Consider the following 24,099-nt stretch of genomic DNA (forward strand, 5'->3'; position numbering starts at 1 on the left):
AACAGGGTCATACATGTTGTACACACTACAGGTGAACAGAGTCATACATGTTGTACACACTACAGGTGAACAGAGTCATACATGTTGTACACACTACAGGTGAACAGGGTCATACATGTTGTACACACTACAGGTGAACAGGGTCATACATGTTGTACACACTACAGGTGAACAGGGTCATACATGTTGTACACACTACAGGTGAACAGGGTCATACATGTTGTACACACTACAGGTGAACAGTCATACATGTTGTACACACTACAGGTGAACAGAGTCATACATGTTGTACACACTACAGGTGAACAGGGTCATACATGTAGTGTTTAATGAATGGACTACATTCAAACATATGTTCTAGAGGAAGGATTCTGTCCCAAGCAGTTTAAAGCCATATAAATACAATAATTTAATGTAATGTAATTTAACTGGATTATACAGTGTAGACTATGATGTATTAGAATATATGATGAATTTTACACGAGTGTAAGGATAATCTAAAAAGAATTTGAGGGTCTATTTTTATTTTTAAATATGTCCTCAGGGAGAATTTTAACTATTTTTCACAAAATCGTAACTTTGTCCGTTGAAACTAAATATATAAAAAAGGGCGACAGACGCTCACCAACGATCCGACATTGGCCTACGGCCTTTATCCTGTTTATATCTTAAATAATAATCTAAAGTTGTGCAACCTCACAGTTAGAAGGTCGAGGGTTCGATTCCCGCTCTTGAGCCTTTCTGAGTCTACTGTGGAGATTCGTACGGGTTTTCTCCGGGTTTAATATTAAAATCTGATTCAATACAATCTTGTATCTCTGCATTCATTTCCTGTGAGAGCTGTGCATGTTGAGACTGAATTTATGGCGTTCACATTTCTATAAGGTTCATAGAAAACAGCCTGTTCTTCTGCAACAGTGTTTTCTCAGATTTAAAGTTATAGTCATGACCCAATACGTTATGCTATGTTTACACTAACATTAACAATAAATACAATTAAATAAAGAAAGATGTCTCAAGAACGTTGGACGTTAGGACAACTTGAGGAAGAATCTGTACAATAATATCAGATTATTGAGAATAGGAAACACTCACAGTATGCATGAACTTATTTGTAGCTAATAGTTGAATTTGTATTCTATTGTTTTTGTATGTTGCACTTTTATTTGGCTTATTTGAAGCTTTTGTTCTGCACTTAAAGGATTCTTAATGTTCGGAGTTGTATCCTCGTGAGTGTTTGCACTTATTGTCGCTTTGGACAAAAGCGTCAGCTACATGATGCTTTGATGACCCCTACTGGGTCACAGTGGGATCTGCTTTTGCATTTATTATGTAGTTCTTCTTTGAGAGGGCACATATACCTGTATGAGTTAATGTAGTCGAAGAATTTAGCTTTCAGATATAGTATTTAGTATTTATCAGAGATGCCTTTATAAATGCTGGATTTATAAGTAAGGTATCTCTTAAAGGTTGTTAAAGCGTTGCAGAAAAGACTTTAGCAACCAAGTAAGGGGGAATAAACATTAAGTAAATGTCTTAACTAAGGAAACAAGTTAAGGTATTCTGTGCAACACCCTTAAAGTAGGCCTGAATCCCTTTATCAAATTAAGAGTTTCCTTTAAATCCCAGTGAAACTTCCCTTAAATTAAAATATCCTCGTCATACTTTGGGAGAACACTTATATTATATATTAAGGTGTTTTGTGCAGCAGCCACTGGCTCCACGTCAGATGTATGAGGTAATGTAGCGTTTAAATGCAGTCTGAATTTTAAGCTTCATGTTATAGTATTTGTTATCTTTTTAACAGATGTGCCTTCATAATTAATGGGTCTTAAAGAACGGGTGTCATGGCGTCTTTACAAGTCGAAATGTACAGGGCAAGCGTCACCGAAAGATTGCAATGGAAAGAAAGCTGCAGCCTCCGAGCAGCACTTGAATGCATCGTGAGTGTGCCGCTGATAAGAAAGGAAGTGCTGTTGCAACCTCGCTGCCACGTCTGTCGGATCCTCTGCAGCAGCAGCAGCAGCAGCAGCGGCGGCGGGTATGAGGAGCGGGATGGGCCGGTGCCGGGCGGTGGTGGGGGGGTGATGCGAGGGAGAGGTGGGCGTGCCCGAGGAAGGAAAGAGGAAACACGTAGAGCCACAACACAACACTCCCTCGGCTGAAAGAAGCAGCTTGAAGGAGCGACCGCTGCCTCCTGCAGGATCCGCTCTATTGTTCACACAGAGCGGCCTGGTTCTGCAGGTTTCCCCCGGGTTCTGGAGGAGGGGGTCCCCCATGCTAAACTCGGGGACAATGGAGGAATTTGTGACCGAAGAGGAAGAGCCATGGTACGACCAACAGGACCTGGAGCAGGGTAAGACACCATCATCCTCCCTGCCTGCAGCATCCACCCCCACTGTCAGCTGCTGGCATTAACAAAGCCTCCCTGTCATCCACACACATGTCTTTTTTAAAAGTCCTTCCTCTATTTCAGTGCAATCACATAAACGTTAAAGTAGTTTGTGAGAATCGAGCTTTTTGTGTGTGACAACAATGCATTGAAAGCTTGCCAAGCAGGCCCGGTGCAGCTGTCAGCACCAGACACACTGTATGTTACAGGACTCAACACTAACAATAAAGTCTTTTCTGCTTCCAGCTTCTCACTGTGAGGATGTGCTGCTTTTTATCAGTGTGCATTGAATATCTTTAGAAAAGGAAGACATGATGGACATTTTCCTCTTTTATGTTAGTATGAAGTGTCACAGTTTCATAATACATTCTTAATGTAACGAGAGGCTCAGAGTCCCATTACTGCAGATATTTAATGTCTTGTTATGTTCGATAGAAGATGTTCACTTTATTATGATGCAACACAGATAGAAGCAGGAAATCTTCATATTTTAGAGGCTGAAAACGGCATTTTCGATTCATCGTTGCAGCTCAATTTAGGAAAAAGTCAAAAACATTTGGTTTTCAAGTCGAGATTCATCCACCTTTTTATTTGCCACTATATTTAAAGATGCAATGCTTCGGCTACTTTAATGTGCTCACCAAAACGGTGTTGTGATATCAACTGAAGTGTATATTGTTCATGTCATTAGTCATTTTATAAATCTGTGTAAATACTGTGAAGCTGCAGAGATGCCTTCTATTCTACAGACGGAAGAGTAAAAATGTGTTACAAATCCTCTCCAAATAAATCTCAACATGAGCATAATGATGCAAAGATATCGTGAATCATATCGCACATTTGCGATATCAGTCAAAATAATCGCAATTAAATTATTTTTCCAAATCGTATCGAGCCCCTACAATTAACTGCTGTTTTTATATTATTATAAAAAACAATATATTTTACTTTTTGTCCATTAATTGATTACTCTTTAGGTCTGTAAAAAATAAGAAACATATTTAAAATGATTTAATTAACTTAGTAAAGGAAGCCAGCAGAGTCATTTTATATTATTCTATATGTATACTATACGTACATCCTGGTCCTCGTATCTGAATATATTGAAATGGATAAATGTAACAAATACAAAGATTTCCAAATGTATATTATTTACATTTATGTTCTGGGTTAGGGTCTCGCTTTATATATTGCTCACAATATACCACCAAATTAAACGTTAAAACGTAGACGTGTGTGTGTCAACGTTCATTCATTTCTATTGTAACCTCCGGGATGTTTCCGTCCAAATTTGCCTCAAGAAAAGTTGAAAAATTAAAACTTTGGCGGCAGATTTCTGACGTTTACGCTGTACGTTAACAGGAAACTAGGGATGCACCAAGTGCTTTTCAAAGTAAAAGCCCCACATAGTAACTGTATCCTAACAGGAAGCTCAGGGTGAGGCTTTATTTCAAAATAAAAGTCCCAGAAGGTAACATCATCTTAACAGCGAACACCTTTTAAAATAAAATTCCAATAGAGTACCTGTATCCAAACAGGAAGCTCAGTATAAGGCATGTTTTTCAAAATAAAAGCCCACAACTCACACTATTATGTTAAAACTTTATTTTAGTTTTATCTTGCTTGAGTATACTTCAGTGTGAACAGTCTTCTGGTGGCTAAATGTGGGCAGTCCACACAGATTGAGTGTGTATTGGCAGTACGTCAGCCAACGGCTTAAAAGTCAAAATGGCTGATGTAAAGACGAGCTCTGTGTCTGACGGAGCGGGGAGGATGTGAGAAGTGCTGACGGCCTGAGCTCATGTTCAGAGATGTTGCAGTACAGTAGTTGTCGTCCTGCAGGATGATCAGTCTGACCTGAAGTGCTGTGGCAGAAAAAGGCTCTTTGGCGACGAGGTTTATGGAGCGGAAACATAGAGGAAGAAAGAAAGAGTGCGAACACTTTCCTGAAAACAGTGTGCAGCTGAAACATGATTCTGCTCATCGTTTCAAACTAAAACAGTGAAACTTTGTCAAACATGATCTAAATCCAGCGGAGAGGAGACGGCGTTGCTGCTTCTTCCATCATAAATCATTTTATCTTTAAACTTTTGGTCGAACAAAACAACATTTGAAGGTCTTGGACATTTATTCACAATTTTTAGACCTAAAGAAAATAACTGTCAGATGAATCTATAATGTTTCAGCCACAACATCCTGCAGCTCTGCTTTCTATTTATTTTTGATCCTAGTTAAGTTTTCATATCGCACGCACATCTCAAGGAAGGTAAGGTCATGACCATGACGGAGGAAGAGTTGATCATTTTGGGCACATTGATCTTTTTTCCAAGTTCAAATTCTTGTAGATTACCAACAAATCATTGATTATATTATAATATTATTAGTTTGGGGAAAATAAAGTGCTCATACAAAGAGAACAGCTACTGGGCTAAAGATGGCTGCCGGGTCCCGTAAATCACTACTGTTCCTCCGCAAAACACTGTCTGTTCTGTGGCGGAAGAAACTTCAGCTCCCCAGGTACAGAAATGTCTCCAATTCCAGACACGTCTTCGATCTTCCTCACTCAGTCGTCCAGCAGGGGAAAGTTTGCGAAGTTATCATTCTCTGTTCGTCGCTTTTTTTTAAACGCCTTCAGGTTTTCTTCCGCTTCGATGATGTTCACTCCACCGCCCTCATCTGTCGATTGAGATGATTGAGAGCATCGGAAATATCGGCCGTGTACGCCAAAATGAGAATGAACTCAGAATTTTCGAAGCAATCTGCGTGACAATGTTGGTACTCTCGCAAAAACAGGGCTAATTCCACACGCATGGCAAAAACACGATTCGGCGCCTTTCCCCGGGATAACCACCGAACGTTAGAGTGTTGCAGAAGTACCTCGAATTCAGAGCCCATTTCCTGACAGCTCTTTGAAGATGCGGTGCTTCATGGCACTATTTCGCACGTAGTTCACACATTGGACTACAGTTTTTAATACTTCTGCCAGTTTTGGAGGCAAGGTTTTTGTTGCCAACGCATGCCTGTGCAGAACACAGTGCGTAACAATGATGTGCGGTGCATCGGATTTCACCAGCGCTCCAAAACCACAGTGTCGTCCCAGCATGGCTGGAGCTCCGTCCGAACAAACTGCAGAAACCATCTTCCACGAAAGATCGTTGTCTCTGAAGAAGTCATCCACGAGTTTCTTCACATCGACTGCCTTGGTTGTTGTTGTAAGAGGCGTACAAAATAAAACATCTTCCTTTATCACGTCGTCTTTCACAGAGCGCACGAATACAACACGCTGGCTCAGATTGGAAACGTCGGTGGTCTCGTCGAGTTGGAGGCTGAATGTAGCTGGGCTTGACATCAGATCTGCAACTACTTGAGCCAAGATGTCGTCGCTCACGTCGTCTATTCTGCTGCTGATTGTGTCATTCGAAAGAGGAATTTGGGATAACTTCTCTTCAGCAGCTTTTCCCAGCATGATATTCACCATCTTCAACGCAGCTGGTTTTACCAGTGTTTCACCAATGGTGTGTGCTTTGCCCTGCTTTGCGATCAGGTACCAACTTCGTACGATGCTGTGAGGATCGGTTTGTCGATGGGTACAAAGCCGAGAACAGGCAGAGTTGCCTTTTCATGGAATCTGGCTCTCTTCGCCTTGAATTCAGCGAGCGTTGTGTTCTTGTGTTTCCCATCTCCATGCAGCTTTAGGAAGTGTTCCTTTAGTTTTGCCGGTGCTACACTAGAATTGCTCAACATTGCAAATCAGGCATTGAGGACGCTGACTCCCATCACGTTCCTTTATACACGTGAATCCATATTGTAGTATTCGTCCACCCACTTTCTTTTTTTGCTCCACATAGTTAGTATGAAGGGATTGAAACGACACGTTGCACAAGTGAAACTTTGGATTACCGTAACTACGTCATGGTTTGCGCTATTCAACGGTTTCTGAAAGCTGAGACTCTGCGCTTTACAGCAAACACTGATTCATTACGGTAACTTCACTTACGGCTCTCCCGGAAGCCCGCGAAACAGCGCCTTTGTTTTGAGCGAATACACACAGAGCGCTGGAGAAACACAGACAACACAGATATAAACATATAACATATAACAGATAACAGATAACATAAATAGAGCCGGAAAACAGCGGATTGAATTCAAATGTAAGCGGTGTTTTTACTAAGCAACTAAACATTTGTAATCTAGACCCCTGCCGAACCCCTGAGAGTGACTCATGGACCCCCCCTTAAGAACCACTGCTCTAGAATGTGTTGCAGGTTCAAAGTGTTTATTTACGTGTGTAAAGGTGACTGACGGAGGTTACTTGGTGTTTCCTTCAGGGTGGTGGTCGGCAGCCTGTCCAGCGTCTCCACGTGGAGCCCTCTGCAGCTGATGATGACAGAAAACATCAGCTCGGACGTCCTGATTCCTCTGAACCCTGCAGACTCTCAGACAGGTACTGAAGCTGCGCACACAGGAAGTCATCCCTGCATGTGGCCGTCAGCACATTGAACCCGATTATTTATTCACATATAAACTGCAATACTGACGATGCATTAATACTGTATTCATACATTTCAAGTAAGGATCTTATTTATACTATTCAAGCATTTCAAACGTGTGAAAGTTCCCTTCATGCCACGTTTAAATCTCTCCTTGAAAAGTGATTTACATTAAGATGATTGAAGTAAAATGATTTAAAATGACATCTTTTAAAAGAAATCTTTTCTCCCTCATTGGAAATCCTGAATCTATGAATCTTTAAATAATGAATTAAATGTAACATTAACATTCTGAGGCGGGCTCTGTGAACACAGGTTTATAAATGTATATATAAATAGTACAATGTACACATTTCTACTTAAATCGTATTTCTATTTTCCTCTTAACTTCTCTATCTTTCTATATATTCATTCTAAAATAGAGAAACTGTTTTGTAACACATTTAAAGTATTTGTGGTTTATTCAGATTCCTTCCTGCACCTCTGTTCTCAGATCAGTATCACTGTTAGTGCTTTAAGTCTTCACTGCTGCACTACCTGCACTGCACAGCTTGTATTTCACATTACAAACATTTAGTTGTATAGAACTAAAGTCGTACCGACAGAACTATCCCTTTAAGAGTCTGTACTGTTTGTCTCACTGCTGCTTGTGGCTTCAGTGTTTGGATCAGACGTCCTTCAGATGAACACTCTGGACTTTCTCTGTTAGTCGAACCTTCACAGGGGGGGGTCTCTCTCTTTATTTTACATGCACGTCTGCAGGGGAACTTTACAGATGCTTCGAACCAGATGATGTGTAATGAGATGCTGTCAGCGAGCAGAAACAGAATAATGACGTGTCGCACATGTGAAGTCTCTTAATTTCTCTGCAGCTTCGAGGAACAACATAAAACTGATTTCTTAATTCGATATGAAGCAAACATCACACTTGTTGAATCACCGGCTCCTCACAAGGTTTCATCTGGAGACTGATCTCAGAGTGTATTCCCAAAACTGTGTTTGATGGTAATGAATCCGGTGGAAGTTAGGACGTGTCTGGAAACTTCCCCGCCAGCTGTCGTCTGCAGCTAATTAAATCGGACTCGCTGATTGGTGTTTTCAAACCGTGTTGTTTTTCTGTGCGGTCAGTAAAAGTGATCTAACTGCTGCGAGTGAAGTCCTGGAGACCGGTCGGGAGACTGTTCAGCTGTTTTGCATGAGAGCAAAGGATCCACCAGGTGGCGCTGTTGGTCCAGTGTCGGCACATGTTCTGTATAAACACACACGCCGCTGCCCTCGAAACATTTAGCTGGAGAGAGAAATGTGTAGAGTGTGACACAAAGTCAGATTGTGCCATTTCCATCAGCTATGTGCCCAATGATGTGCATAAAACACACTGTGTGTGTGTGTGTGTGTGTGTGTGTGTGTGTGTGTGTGTGTGTGTGTGTGTTGTTTCCTCGTTAGTTCATTTCAAGTCTGGTATTTGCTTTTGCAATAGATCGTGTGCATGTGACGTCACGCTTACGTCCCAACCCGTAAGTCAGCCATGTTGGATGATATACACAACCAAGACTGCGGCCGTTCACGTGGGAGTTGCTGCAACGCTTCATAATTCTAATAATAATGTATGATTGTGGTCATAACGCTACTCGTGACCCAGAGAAACGCTTCTTTAGATTTCCTACAATCATCCAAAACAACGATCCACAAAAGAGGGATGAGTTGCTGTCTACCCAACGCCGTCAGCTGGTTTAGCAACATAACTCGTGAGGATTCAACAGAAGAAGAAGCACAGTTCACCCGTGTGTGTGGCGTCCACTTTATATCCGGTAAGAGCTCATGCTAAAGCGATGTTTTCAATGTTTACGTTACACATTTGTGCTTATGATATACCCGGACACTGTAAGACCTTACTTCTCGTCACCAGGAGAAGCGGCAAAGCTTTATGATAAAACAAACCCAGATTGGGCGCCAACACAAAAATGAGGACACGAAAAGATCAGGACGAATGCTCATCTCGCAGCATCAAGAAGCAGCAGGACGAAGGAAAGATCTGCCAAGAAAGCAAAATCCGAAGCAGCCCAAGCCTCAGTGTCTTTGAATACACTAGATCTAGAATGTGTATCAACTTCGCCAGATGTTTACAATATATGTATATAAAGTCCCTAAGTTTAAAAGCATGTGCTGATTAATATATTTAATGAAATTGTTATTTTAGTTTTACTAATACATGTTTACTTTTTGTTGAACAGATGTACCAGATTCAAACAATGAAATTGTCACAGATGAAAAGCTCCCAGAGACCAGAGATCGTGAATGCCCAACAGATCTCACGTGGTTACAAATATCTGCAATGGAGCAGTGCAATCCAAACATGACTTTCCAATTGGTGGAACTGAAGAATAAATGATTGGACGCAGATTTAACTGAAGCCAGTTTTCAGATTAATGAAGAGAAAACTAAATTGTACACTGGACGTGCACATTTCATGATACTACAGCAAGTAATGTCAATATGTGGTGGATTAGTTTATTCAGGCACGCTCAACTCTCTAACAAAGTTTCAAGAACTCCTCTTCGTACTCATGCACCTACGCCTTAACATGCCCTTTGAAGATTTGAGTTATAGATTTTGAATATCTAGGTCTACAGCATGCCGAGTATTTGACAAATGGTTCGATGTGTTGAGTGTCAGATTGGACTTTTTAATGTTGTGGCCCGATGGAGAAAACCTACAAAAAAACGTGCCAGCTGTCTTCAAACAGAATTTTGGGAGCCGTGTATCAGTCATTATTGATTGTGTTGAAGTCTTTACCAACAGGCCATCAAGTCTCATAGCTAGAGCAGTTACATGGTCAAACTATAAGCACCATAACACTGTAACGTTTCTTATCGGTGTTACCCCACAAGGTGGAACTTCATTCATTTCTAAAGCCTGGGGAGGGCGGGTTAGTGACAAACACTTAACTGATAATTGTGGGACATTAGAGAAGTTACCTCCAGGGGATATAGTGTTAGCTGACAGGGGGTTTGACATTGCTGACAGTGTTGGTCTTTATGGAGCATCCCTGAACATCCTGCATTTACACGTGGAAACAGCCAGTTGTCAGCAATAGAAGTTGAACAAACAAGAAAGATAGCGACTGTAAGAATACATGTGCAGCGTGTAATTGGTTTAGTTAGGCGCAGGTATGTCATTTTGCAAAGTATCTTACTGATAGACACTATTACTGCTAAGCCTGGACAATCTTTGTCACCTATTGATAAGATTGCTAAAGTTTGTTGTGCATTGTGTAATTTATCTCCATCAATTGTTCCTTTGCAATAATATTGATACGAGTCGTTTGTGACATACTAGCAACATTTTGTATTTTTCATATTTAAAAGATGTTTTGTCAGAATGTTAGTATACTTTCATTGAAGTATTATTATTGACACTGTCATTGAAATAATTAAAAGAAATGACACATACATGTACTTGCATTTATTGATCAGCCTGACAAGAAGGACAGAACCAGTGTCCTGTTGGAGCTAGGTCCATTCTCAGACACTTCATATGGTACCAAAGCATTTTACAATTGTTATTGTCACACCCAATGAGTTGGCTTCCCTGAATGTCTTCTCTGCAGTAGCACCAGGGCCCACTTTCACCATCCTCTTCTTCCTCTTCTTCTACATTAAGTGGAATAGGCCTGGTGTACCATGTTCCTAATATTTCACCAACAGTGTGCAATTTAGAAGCCTTGGCTACAGCTGCTTCCCAAAATACATGATTTGCATAGATGCGTTGAATATGAACATCCCGTTCAGTCCAAACCACAAACTCCCAGTATTCCACATCAATGATGAAGATCTGTGCCTGTACGTGATAACAGTATGCACGTTTGTGATCCAGTGATATGTTGCCGTCAATCTCCATGAAGCAGCTGTTTCTTTGACCGGCAGCTTCACATGTTGTTGATTGTTTGTAACAAAATGGACATTTTATCTCGCAGCATCCAGTACCACAGCAATCACAATTCACCATTCCATCGGGTGAAGCTCCAAGATGAGGCCACTGGGGATTCATGGTGAGACCACTGTCAGACACAACAAAGTGCTCATGGGCTCCACACATCTTTCTTTCATCAGCTTCTCTTGCAAATCTTTCACGTGTACAACCCCATCTAAAGAAAGAAAGAACTAATAATTAGTGATCAAATTAGTGATGCTTCTTCAGATGCAACAATCTGTAATAATTGCAAAACTTTACATTCATATGATTGTATTTAGTGTTGAGGGGAGAAAATGTTGGGAAATATAACTTATTTCTAATGAAAATAAGCATGTTTACCTGGTAGCTGAAGATGTGAACGTGTGCTTCTGGACAGCAGATGCTCTTTATTAAACTCCTCCAGGGTTTTGCTGGGTCTGTGTGGCAGGCTGTAATTCTTCCAGCACGCCGGTTGAACCAGACTTTGGGTTGAGCCTGTAGTTTGGTTTCCTTTTCAATGACTTTACATTCTTCGTCTGTTATGGAAATAGAAATCTTCTCACAGGCACTTAACAAATCCACATAATTCATAGCCATGAATTCATCGCTGTGAAGTGCGGTCGATGGTTGAGGGATGCCTTCTGTCTCTGTTGGTACCAGTTCCTCGTTGTAGGGTGCAACAAGAGTTAGTACTGCAGCTTTTACACCAGAAGCAGCAATGCCAGAATACAACTTCTCAATATCTTCATTAGATGAAGCCACCAGCCTTGCTCTCGTTTTACCTCTGGACCAGGTGTTGTGCCGTCTCTCACCTCACAACCAAGTGTTTTTTGTCTTTTTTGGCGGAGGTAAAATCCATATCGCTGCTAAATAAGGCACTTTCTTTACATGCGATGCCATTTGCTCTTTTCTTCTGTGCATGTTTTGTTTGGCTTATTCTTGAGACTACTTCACTTCCGTAAAGCAAAGCACCAATGTGAGAACATGCTTCTCTTACTCCAGCCATACAATCACAGTGTGCGAGGATAACATCGCCGCTCTTCTCACTCACAACCCACGGCGTGAGCGGTGCATCTCGAGCTCTTTGAGAGTGATCTACACGGGCATGGACGAGCACCCTGTCATCTTTCAGTGGTTTGGTAAGAAGACTACCAACCCAGCCAGAAACAAAGACATTAGAAGCATCTAAGCTCTTGTACGCCTTCATTTGTGCGTTGGTTGCCCACGACGTTTGTAGTACAAGGTAGTTCACAATATCCAGATATTCAATCGACGGTAATGAATCTGAATCCTCAATATAATCCGACGGCTTCAGCGTGTACGGGTCACGGCCGCACATTTGGACTTTCCCTCTGAATGTTGCCTTTGCAGAGGATCCAGAGAGTCAACATACTTTGAAGAAGTCGGAGTTGTATTGCTGCTGTTGTTCGCTTTAGACGCCATTGTTGATTTGTATATCATCCAAAATGGCGCCGCACGCATACGTCACACAGTTTTGTCACGTGTTTGCACACTACCTATGTGTTGAGGTCAACTCTCAATATAAAATCTAAAGAGCTGTCACTATCAGTGAAGCAAGACATCATTAGGCTGAACCATCGAAACAAACACCCCTCCTCCTCCCCCAGCCAGGCTTTTAGCTCGGGGGCTGCAGGAGACCTGGACCTGGAAGTGGAATGTTCTGCAATGGCCAAGTCAGTCACCTGACCTGAATCCAAGTGAGCATTTCACTTGCTGAAGACAGAACTGAAGGGAAACTGCCCAAAGAACAAGCAGGAAGTGAAGACAGCTGCAGTGGAGGCCTGGCAGAGCATCACCAGGGACCGAACCAGCGTCTGCTGATGTCTCTGGGTTCCAGACTTCAGGCTGTCGTTGACTGCAAAGGATTCTCAACCAAATATTCAAAGTGACAATTTGATTTATGATTATGTTACTTTGTCCAATTACTTTTTAAAAAGGGGACACCACGTATACGATGTGTTGTAGTTCCTCCACCGTTCATCTGATCTGGATGTAAATACCCTCAAACTAAAGCTGGAAGTCTGCACTTAAAGCACATGTTGATTGTTTCATTTCAAGTCCATGGTGGTCGTGTACAGAGCCAACATGATGAACATTGTGTCAATGTCCAAATATTTATGGACCTAACTGCACCTGCCTCAAGAGGTCCACACAGTAACCCTGCTCTCTTACCTGCTTGTGTGGCAGCATGGCACGCGTTGGCCACGCCGGCATGACGGCAGATGAGGTGACGGAAAACATCGAGGCTGCTTTCCAAACAGTGGCGGCCAAACTACGCACGGTGAGTCGAGCTGCGCACAGAGTTGTCTTGTGATTTGTGATCCTAAAGGTTAAATCCTTGATCCATATGTGTTTCATAAAGTGTTATTGTGTTGGCTCTTTGCAACATATAACTTGTTCCATTTGATTTGTTGCTTTTGCTCGTTTACAGCCGTCTTTAACTTTTGTCCACCCCAAACTCTTAATGACTGTTTACAGAAAAGTCCGGTGATAAAGCTCATCCATATAAAGAGCCAGACGTCGGGGGCCCTGCCCATCTACACGTCAGACCTGAACCACCTCAGCGTGCTGGACGAGGCAGAGAAACAGGCTCAGGCTGCCAGGCAGGAGGTGAGAACACGTTCAGACTCGCCGGTCATCGTGTGCCTGAGCTTCATTTATACAAACGCTCAAATAACCAGTTTGTGATTTTCCAGGCTGCGGCCAAAAAGCAGGCGAAGAAGAACAAGGCGGCGGAGGAGAAGAAAAGCGCGGTGACGGGGGGAGAGATCCCACAGCTGGTTCCCATAGCAACACCTAGCAAAAAGCCCAAACTGGAGGTCAGTGCTGCTGCAAGATTTAAACAGTCATTTAAATATGTCAACTGGCCTCATTGCTTCTTTGTTTTTGTTTTGTAGAAGGCACCCAAACCTGCTGCAGCGAAGAAAGGAAGGAAAGGAAAGAAAGCACCAAACAAAATGACCAAGACATCTGGAAAGACTGAGTCCAAAGGGAAGAGAAGAGTTCCCAAAGTGAAGTGATTGTCAGAGCGTCTTCACACATGACGCTCTCAACATGGACGTTATATTACGGGACCAGGTTGTTCAGACTGGTCAATATATTCACTCTGTTCTGTCTTTCTTTGCTCGGATGATGCAGATTATAAAGTGGAACTGAAATGATCTTTGGCTGTGTTGTGTTCTCTAAATGATGAATAATAAAAGTGTTCATTATAATAGAGATGTTTTATCATAGCAGGAGAAGGTGGAGCTGATGTTGTCAACAATGGCTGTTTACTGATGTGCATCAATAATCCATGTTAGTGATGAACAGTGAAGGTGCAGCACTTATTCACTTTAATGCTGCTATTTCCCCGAGTTGGTCAATTTGACTTCAGCGTGACAAGAAAAACAATGTTTTGTAAAGCGTCTCGACGCTGCTGTTTATTAATGTTGCCCTCCAACATACGGAAACACTTTGTCCCAGAAGTGTTGCAGCACATTTCATATAACTGTTAATTATTGCTTCACCTGCCCTGTTATGATGCTATAAGTGACTAATGTGCGTCACTGTACGAGGACAGCAACTAAGGTTTACAACATAAAACATTACATGTGAGCAAAAGTTAAAATGCAATATGTGAATTTAATAAAACATTTCTTACACTCAACCAACATTTACCTTCGTCCTCCATGTTTGTGCCTAAAAAAACCGTCAACGTTTTCACCGAGTTTGGACTTCAGGACCCAGTTGAGAACTCATTTTTCTGATTGTTCCGACACCACTTGAATGCAGCACACTTACACCTGTGGTTGAAAAAGACCTTTTAAATGCTTATGATGGTTTATGACGGGGGTGTCAAACTCAAATACAGACTGGGCCAACATTTAAAACTGAATAAAGCCGTGGGCCAAGGTTGAACAAATTAACCTTTTAACAAGTTTTGCATTGAATATTGAACAAGCAAGTGACATGCAAGATCGAGTTTCAAATAATAATAATTAAAAAATATCAATGGCATATCAAATAAAATGTAAATAAAAATTGAATGCCTCTTTTCTATTTGCAGCCTTCTGAGGTAAATATCAAAATAAACTTTTTCCACAGGCTAATAATACATTTGAAAATAAAATAACAATAATGAATGAATCAAACATTCAAGCCTTGAAGTAGCAAGAGAAAGTGCATGAATAAAACGTTAAGTATTGCTCAGTTTGCTACACTGATTTGCTTTAACACTAAATATGGAACAAGCAACGCTTATATAACTTAATAGTGCAAAACGAAAAAACATCAATGGTATATTAAATAAAATGTAAATAAAAAATGGAATGCCTAACCCTTCTGAGGTAAATATCAACATAACTTTTTCCACAGGCTAATAATACATTTGTAAACAAAATAACAATGAATAAATCAACCATTCAGGCCTTTTTACTGCTCAGTTTGCGACACACTGATCTAATCTGATGTGCCCAAGCCAGATACCTGGCATCTTTTCTTGGATACTAGTTCATTAATGTCGGGGTTCAGGCTTTGAGCTGAGGCAACCTTCATTATCGAACGAAGGTGTTCATCAGTCAGACGTATCCTGTGACACGTTTTCTTCATCTTCATTGAGGAGAAAGGTTGCTCACATAGATAAGTGCTGCCGAACATGGAGAGCAATTGAGCAGCTTGGGTGCGGAGCTGAGGCATTGTGTCAGGGATGAGTTGTGGAAACTGTGCGCACACGGCGGTTAGGGTTAGGGTTAGGGTTAGGGTTAGGGTTAGGGTTAGAGCTCTAGACGGCGGTAGAGATCTGCGTTGTTATGGTTTGGCAGCAGGGGAAATGGCCCAGGTTTCCTTGCAGCAGCTGATTCTCCCACAGGCAGAGTTTAGTTTTAAAAGCTCTCACTGACGAGTACATATCTGTGATGATGCGGCCCCGCCCCTGTAGCTGCAGGTTCAGCGCATCAAGATGGCTTGAGATGTCACACAGAAAGGCCAGCTCACACAGAAACCTTTGCTCCCAGAGCTCTGCTGTGTCCTTCCCTTTGCTTTGCAGAAACTGACATATTTCTTCACGCAGCTCGAAAAATCTGTTCAGTACTTTTCCGCGGCTGAACCATCTCACCTCTGTGTGATACGGCACGTCTGTGTGTTCCGAACCAAACTCGTCCAGAAAAGACTTAAACTGGCGGTGATTCAGACCTTTGGCTCTTATAAAGTGAACAACTTGTGTTACTGTGGTCATAACATGTTCCATCTTTAGGGCTTTAGCACACAGTGACTCTTGATGTATGATGCAGTGATAAACAGATAGCTCACCTGCACAGTTCTCTTCCCGCATCTTTTCACGAATCGTGCCCACCAGTCCATTCTTTGTACCACTCATCGCTGGCGCACCATCAGTGGTTAATCCCACGAGTTTATCCCACGGCAGGTTTATTTCACTTACACATTTGCAAACCTCCTCAAAGATGTCCTTCCCTGTGGTTGTGCCATGCATGGATTTAAATCCCAAAAGCTCCTCCGGAACACACAGATTTGAGTCGACACCGCGGATGAAGACTGACAGCTGCGCAGTATCAGACGCGTCAGTGCTCTCGTCCACAGCAAGGGAAAGAGAAACTAAATCTTTTCCCTCTTCCATCAGCTGGTCACAAGATCACATGTGCGCTCAGCTATTGTGTTCCTGCTCAGGCTTACGTTTGAAAAGGCCTGCTTTTTCTCTGGGCACACTTGGTCACAAACTTTCAGCATGCACTTTTTAACAAACTCTCCCTCATTAAAGGGTCGGGCTGATCTTCTGCCACGATAGAACTTGCCTTTACAGCAGCCTCATTTTGTGCTGTGACTTTTTTGAACATATTCTGTTGTGAAACCAAACCTCTTTTCATCTCCTCTACTTTCTGGCTCCTTTGAGTCGTGTCCAGGTCCTTGTACTTGTCCTGGTGTTTCGTTTCATAGTGTCGCCTAATGTTGTACTCCTTAGTTACCGACACGTTGGCTCCACAAACGAGACAAACAGGTCTGTCTTTTACATATATAAACAGATATTCTGTCTCCCACCTGTCCAGAAAAGTTCTGTTTTCTGCCTTCCTTTTCGCCATTGTTGGTAGGGGTAACACAGTGACACTGACAGTTGTAGAATGAGGCCGCAGCACGTCTGGGAGAGAGGCACGGGGAGGCGGGGGGAGCCGGCCGGCTTTCAGCAGAAGCGTTGCGCAAGAACACGGATCGCTACTGACAGAGGAGAGAGCATGGCTGGCGCGCCAAAACAACAGCAGAGCATTATGGGATTTGTAGTATTAGCGGTGAATGCGCTGTATAATACCGGCGGGCCAGCTCTAATGTTAATTTGATATTGCCTCAAGGGCCAAATTAAATTACACGCCAGAGTTTGACACCCATGGTTTATGACGTGATTATTCACGTGTAGTCAAAGTGGTGATTTATGAGCCAACTTCTTTTAATGGGGCGTTCAAATGCTGCAGGAAATTGTAGTATTACTGGTGTCCCCCTTTCACAATCTGCACTTCTCTATCATAAAGGCATGAAAAGCCCAACAAATAAAACTAAAACAAAAGAAAAGTACAATTTTAAAACATTTAGACAATATTTATTGTCACTTAACATTGAACTTTACAGATATATATAATACTGTAGATATGTGTAGTGTTCTTCTCGGGCTTCATTTAACTGGTTCACATCTTGATTTAACTCTCAACCAGTGTTAGAATAAATCAGAGCAGTTTAACCCAGACTAGCACGTCCTGGGTTAAACTGCTCTCTGTGGCTGATGATGCTGACAGGTGGTCTATTTGCTTTATTTAGTCACAAATCTAAATCACATTGGGCTGAGTGCTTATGTTCTGTGACCTCAGACCTGAGTGGGTATGTTTGGTGAAAAACGTTGTGCTTTGTCTCATAGTGGCGTTTCACATCACCACTTTAATGAGCACCACGGTCTCTGAGCACATGAGACGCTGGTGTTGTGCTCCAGGGGGAAGGATGAACATGAAGGAGTCTGGGTTGAAAGCTCTGTTGACTTCTCTCTTCTTGGAGAGGCCATGAGTAGTTCTTGTTCTCTCCCTGTCTGCCGCTCACTCGTCTGTGTTTCTCTCCCTGTCTGCCGCTCACTCGTCTGTGTTTCTCTCCCTGTCTGCCGCTCACTCGTCTGTTTCTCTCCCTGTCTGCCGCTAACTCCTCTTTCCGTCTGTCACGCGCCTCTCATCTGTATTATTCAGAGTCGCAATGTTTGCCGGTTGGAATGCACACACTTGATTGGCTGAGTAGCGTCACGTGGGATGGCTTAACTCGCATGTAATTGGTCTGTGAGTTTCCTGTACCGCTAAACCAGTGCCGTAAAAACGAGAGAAGCTGCGCAGGTTAAAATAGAAAATCCCTCAATAATTTATTATGTAAATCAAATCAAATGTATTTATATATAAAGCCCACTATCACAAATTATACATTTGTCTCAGTGTGCTTTACAGACTGTACAGGATACGACACCCTCTGTCTTTAGACCCTCTGTCATTAGCCCCTCTGTCCTTAGACCCTCTGTCCTTAGTCCCTCTGTCCTTAGTCCCTCTGTCCTTAGACCCTTTGTCCTTAGACCCTCTGTCTTTAGACCCTCTGTCCTTAGACCCTCTGTCCTTAGTCCCTCTGTCCTTAGTCCCTCTGTCCTTAGACCCTTTGTCCTTAGACCCTCTGTCTTTAGACCCTCTGTCCTTAGTCCCTCTGTCCTTAGACCCTTTGTCCTTAGACCCTCTGTCTTTAGACCCTCTGTCCTTAGACCCTCTGTCCTTAGTCCCTCTGTCCTTAGACCCTCTGTCATTAGACCCTCTGTCCTTAGACCCTCTGTCCTTAGTCCCTCTGTCCTTAGACCCTCTGTCCTTAGACTCTCTCCTTAGACCCTCTGTCCTCAGCCCCTCTGTCCTTAGACCCTCTGTCCTCAGCCCCTCTGTCCTTAGACCCTCTGTCCTTAGACTCTGTCCTTAGCCCCTCTGTTCTCAGACCCTCTGTCCTTAGACCCTCTGTCCTTAGTCCCTCTGTCCTTAGACCCTCTGTCATTAGACCCTCTGTCCTTAGACCCTCTGTCCTTAGTCCCTCTGTCCTTAGTCCCTCTGTCCTTAGACCCTCTGTCCTTAGACTCTCTCCTTAGACCCTCTGTCCTCAGCCCCTCTGTCCTCAGACCCTCTGTCCTCAGCCCCTCTGTCCTTAGACCCTCTGTCCTTAGACTCTGTCCTTAGCCCCTCTGTTCTCAGACCCTCTGTCCTTAGACCCTCTGTCATTAGACCCTCTGTCCTTAGTCCCTCTGTCCTTAGACCCTCTGTCCTTAGACTCTCTCCTTAGACCCTCTGTCCTCAGCCCCTCTGTCCTTAGACTCTCTGTCCTTAGACCCTCTGTCCTCAGACCCTCTGTCCTTAGACCCTCTGTCCTTAGTCCCTCTGTCCTTACACCCTCTGTCCTTAGACCCTCTGTCCTCAGACCCTCTGTCCTTAGACCCTCTGTCCTTAGACCCTCTGTCCTTAGACTCTGTCCTTAGACCCTCTGTCCTTAGACCCTTGCATCACACAAGGAGAAACTTCCTAAAAGAAACCCCATAATTAAAGGGGAACATGGAAGAAACCTCGGGGAGAGACTGAGGAGGGATCCCTCTCCCAGGACGGACAGACGTGCAATAGATGTCGTGTGTACAGGATAAACAACATACTCTTTTTAATCATGGACATGCATATAATTCTGATCACAAGTATAAGAATATAACATCATACATAGTAATGCGTATGGTACTTTAATCAAGGTATAAAAGTACACAAATATACATACATAGTAAAGTGTACGTCACATGGATCAAGATATAAAAGTACAGCAACATACATGGTGATGTGTTCAGTACATAAATCAAAGTATAAAAGTGCAGTGTGCATCTGAGACTGAGCAAGTGACACTAAGATGATAAATTCATGTTTCCACAATAGCGTTAACCCCTTTCCACACAAAAAGGAGCACGAGACGTGAATGCCACTATTTCAGCCACTGATTCACACAATAAAGCTGCTGATGAAACGCAGGAGGAGTTGCCAACAGGGAGGGACATTGAAAGTGAAAGTAACAAGTCGGACTGACAGACGCCATTTTCTCGTCGACAGAGCCGCAGCAGCAGAACAGGGTGAGTGTTAACAGCAGCTCTGCTGGGGTTTTACACATTCATTCTTTAGTGTGTCCTGCTGTGTGTCTCTAACAAGCAGAGTCCTGGAGTCCAATGTGATGAAATGTTTGTGAGCATCATCGCTACATGTCACACAGCAGCACAGTCCAGATGGAGAGCAGCCTCACAACCCGTCACCCTCCGGATCAATGCTTGTTCTTTCTCCAACCAGTCAACACTAAACTTCTTCTTCTTGCTTTTTACCTTCTAAAAGTTCAAATTAACTTTGTGTCCGTTTCGGGGCGGAACTCCCGGAAGTAGTTTCAAAATAAAAGCCGATATGATGAGACAGTTCTGAGTGAGTTGAGCTTTATTTAATATATATAGTACCTAACATTTCTTCACATTATCTATGTAAATACGTGTTTCAGTTATTACACAAGATAATACATTTATTAGTTCATTATATCACAATATAAACAACACAAGCACAAACTACTTTATCATTTAGTAGAAATACATTTATTTTCAGTTATTTCTCCGTTTACTTTGATCACGGATACAATTCAATCCAGAGAGTCGGAGAGTCTGTCTGTCAGCAAGGAACACTTTTTACATTTACACTTTTATTTCTGCTCATTTCCGTTCAGTCACGTGAGGCTGATGATTCCTGAGCTTCTGCTTTGATAGGAGTTATATATTCTCTACTTTACCTGAAGCATTTAGCCTCATCAATCATCTCCAGCGTTCAAAAGACACCACCATCATCATCTGGTTATTAAATAATGGATCCACAATCAGAATATCAATAAGTACTTTTACTGAAGTACTGCACTTGAGTAAATGTCCTTTATACTTGTACTGCACTACATCTCAGAGGGAAACATTGTTCTGCTCTCAGTTCTTCCTGTCAGTTAAACATGTATCTCCAGATGATGTTTGTGATGAACTGAAGGATGAAGTTTCCTTTAGGAGAAGATTCTTCTGCTTCAGATAAATAATACTTTATACTGTGTGTGTGTGTGTGTGTGTGTGTGTGTGTGTGTGTGTGTGTGTGTACAGTAACTCTCAGACTGGAGAAGATGAATGATTTAACAGATGAGGAGGAGGACGGCTCAGTGTCTGCAGTCCCCAGCTGTCTGTCTCTGAAGAGTGACAGGTCTATGGACTCACCTCCACTCTTCAGTAATGAACCTGGACCCTCAGACACAAAGTAAGAGTCTGTTTCTTCTGTAAACTGACCTGAAGAGGATTCAGTTTTTATGTTCTCTTATAATCTACTGTTGTATGATAACATAAGCCCAGTAGAGTACAGTAAAGAAACACAGTAGACAACTGGGACTAAACTGTTATCATGTTGGAGACATAGGTTGTACCAATCAGTGAACATCAGCCAGCACTATTGTGATGTGTTATAAAGAACGTGTTCATCTCCACAGAAAGAAGAGCAAAACTCCTGTTTCTGTGGAGGAGCAGCTGTCCAGCTGTGCTTTGTGTCAGGACGTCCTGAAGGATCCAGTCTCTACCAGCTGTGGACACTGGTTCTGCAGACAGTGCATCGCCTCATACTGGGACCAGTCTGCTTCATCAGGAGACCCCCCCTGTCCCCAGTGTGGAAAAAGATCCAGAACAAGACTGCAGACAGCCAGTCAGACCAGCTGTGCACACAGTAAGACTGTACATCTGTCTGCTGCTGTCTTCATGTCTGAAAACAGGATTCTTCCTGCTTCATTTGTTTGTGCAGCACATTATGATCTGTTATATATATTTATTAATCTCACATGTGTCTTCTCTTTCAGCAGATAGAGGTCTGCAGGAGGTTTTAGATGAACATAGGATCAGTCTGAAGAGGAGATGTGAACGTGTGACTGAAGGAAGTGAAGAAACAGTGAGTAAAACCCTCCTCAACAGGATCTACACTGAGCTCTACATCACAGAGGGACTGAGTGAAGAGGTTAATACTCAACATGAGGTGAAGCAGCTTGAGACAGCTTCCAAGAAAAAGATCCTCCGTGACGCTCCAATCAAGTGCCACGACATCTTTAAAGCCTCACCTGACCAACAGGTACACATCAGAGTCGCTCTGACGGTCGGCGTCGCTGGCGTTGGAAAAACCTTCTCCGTGCAGAAGTTCACTCTGGACTGGGCAGAGGGTTTGGAAAACCAAGATGTCAGTCTGCTGATTCCGCTTTCCTTCAGGGAGCTGAACTTGATCAAAGCTGAGCAGTACAGTCTTCTCAGGCTGCTCCATGTTTTCCATCCAACCTTACAGAAGGTCACAGCAGAGACGCTCGCTGTCTGTAGCGTTTTGTTCATCTTTGACGGCCTGGATGAAAGCAGACCTTCACTGGATTTCCACAACAATGAGGTTGTGTCTGATGTCACACAGCAGTCATCAGTCAACGTGCTGTTGACAAACCTCATCAGCGGGAATCTGCTTCCCTCGGCTCTCGTCTGGATAACTTCCCGACCTGCAGCAAGCCAATCAGATCCCTCCTGCACGTGTGGACAGGGTAACAGAAGTACGAGGCTTCACTGACGTCCAGAAGGAGGAGTACTTCAGGAGGAGATTCAGTGATGAAGAACGGTCCGGCAGAATCATCTCTCACATCAAGACATCCAGGAGCCTCCACATCATGTGTCTGATCCCCGTCTTCTGCTGGATCACTGCTACAGTTCTGGACCACATGTTGACTACAGACCAGAGAGGAGAGCTGCCCCAGACCCTCACTGACATGTACTCACACTTCCTGCTGGTTCAGACCAAGAGGAAGAAGCAGAAGTATGATGAGGGACATGAGACGAGTCCACAGGAGCTGATGAGGCTGACGGGAAACTTCTTCTGAAGCTGGGGAGGCTGGCGTTTGAACATCTGGAGAAAGGAAACATCATGTTCTACCAAGAAGACCTGGAGCAGTGTGGTCTTGATGCCACGGAGGCCTTGGTGTACTCAGGAGTTTGTACAGAGATCTTCAAAAGAGAGAGTGTGATCTTCCAGAAAACAGTCTACTGCTTTGTTCATCTGAGCATTCAGGAGTTTCTGGCTGCAGTCTACCTGTTCCACTGTTACAGCAAGAGGAACACAGAGGTACTGGAGGGACTTCCTGGGGAGTGACTGGGAGAAGAACTCATCCCTGGATGTCTTCCTGTCTGAAGCCATGAAGAAATCCCTCACAAGTAAGAATGGCCACCTGGACCTGTTTGTCCGCTTTCTCCACGGCCTCTCTCTGGAGTCCAACCAGAGACTCTTAGGAGGCCTGCTGGGTCAGACACACAACAGTCCACAAATGATCCAGAGAGCCATCAACACCCTGAAGAAGATGAGGAGTGAAATATCCTCTGCTGACAGAATGATCAACATCTTCCACTGTCTGACAGAGATGAAGGACCACTCAGTACATCAGGAGATCCAAAGAGTTCCTGCAGTCAGAGAACAGATCACAGAAGGAACTCTCTGAGATCCACTGCTCAGCTCTGGCTCACATGCTGCAGATGTCAGAGGAGGTTCTGGATGAGTTGGTCCTGGAGAAGTACAAGACATCAGGGGAGGGACGACGGAGACTGATTCCAGCTGTGAGGACTGCAGAAAGGCTGTTGTAAGTCCAGATGTGATTAACTTTATAAATCAGAGTAGATTAGAAGTTTAGTTCTTCAAATATACACGAGAAAATTCATTTTATTGAATAAATATATCCACTTTTTACTTCATGATTTAGTTTCAGATGTTCTTGAGCTGTTTTCAAACGCTGTGAGAGCAAACAAGTGTTTTCAGCTTCTATCTGTGAAGTTCATGAACACATTTCTATTTATTTGTAATAATTGTGACACTTGACAGTTTTCTTCCTCTCATTACATTCCTTTGGGGGATGGAGGCGACATGCAGACCTTGTCAAACTAAAGACTTTAGAGGTGCTCGAGGTTTCATCACATTTTACAAGTTCTGAGTGAATGCAGAGAAGTTGTTGTTACATTCTAGCAGTTTCTTCATCATTACATCAGACACACAGGTAATACCTGAGTCTTTATATTAACATTTATTTCTGTACATCTCTGATACTTTCAATGATTTGTTTTCCTTTCTGTTGCGTTTGTCAACAGTCAGTGACAGCAGAAGGTAGCTAGCA

The 24,099-nt window shown here is 42.9% G+C and overlaps 1 protein-coding gene and 1 pseudogene across 2 annotated transcripts; both read left to right on the forward strand.

Annotated features, from left to right (window-relative positions):
• Window positions 1-5,542: 5,542 nt before the first annotated feature.
• LOC115024419 (uncharacterized) lies at window positions 5,543-14,507 on the forward strand. Of its 2 annotated transcripts, XM_029455938.1 has the most exons (7): window positions 5,543-5,907; window positions 6,721-6,836; window positions 10,856-10,930; window positions 13,042-13,135; window positions 13,333-13,464; window positions 13,551-13,673; window positions 13,752-14,507. In XM_029455938.1, exons 1-7 carry the CDS (start codon window positions 5,767-5,769, stop codon window positions 13,872-13,874), a joined length of 804 nt encoding a protein of 267 aa, XP_029311798.1. In that variant the 5' UTR covers window positions 5,543-5,766; the 3' UTR covers window positions 13,875-14,507. The 2 variants fall into 2 exon arrangements, with proteins under 2 accessions (XP_029311798.1, XP_029311799.1); XM_029455939.1 differs by lacking the exon at window positions 10,856-10,930 and having other exon boundaries at window positions 5,550-5,907.
• Window positions 14,508-19,759: 5,252 nt separating this feature from the next.
• Window positions 19,760-24,099, forward strand: part of LOC115024909 (protein NLRC3-like) — a 5,024-nt pseudogene continuing 684 nt past the window's right edge.

Source organism: Cottoperca gobio, chromosome 19, assembly GCF_900634415.1.
Source record: "Cottoperca gobio chromosome 19, fCotGob3.1, whole genome shotgun sequence".
Taxonomy (NCBI): Eukaryota; Metazoa; Chordata; class Actinopteri; order Perciformes; family Bovichtidae; genus Cottoperca; species Cottoperca gobio.

Coding starts and splice junctions, on each gene's coding strand:
- LOC115024419 (XM_029455938.1), top strand. CDS start 5,767: ATGTCGTCGCTCACGTCGTCTATTCTGCTGCTGATTGTGTCATTCGAA. Junction 5,908..6,720: donor TTACCAGTGTTTCACCAATG/GTGTGTGCTTTG, acceptor TGTTTCCTTCAG/GGTGGTGGTCGGCAGCCTGT. Junction 13,674..13,751: donor GCAAAAAGCCCAAACTGGAG/GTCAGTGCTGCT, acceptor TTTGTTTTGTAG/AAGGCACCCAAACCTGCTGC.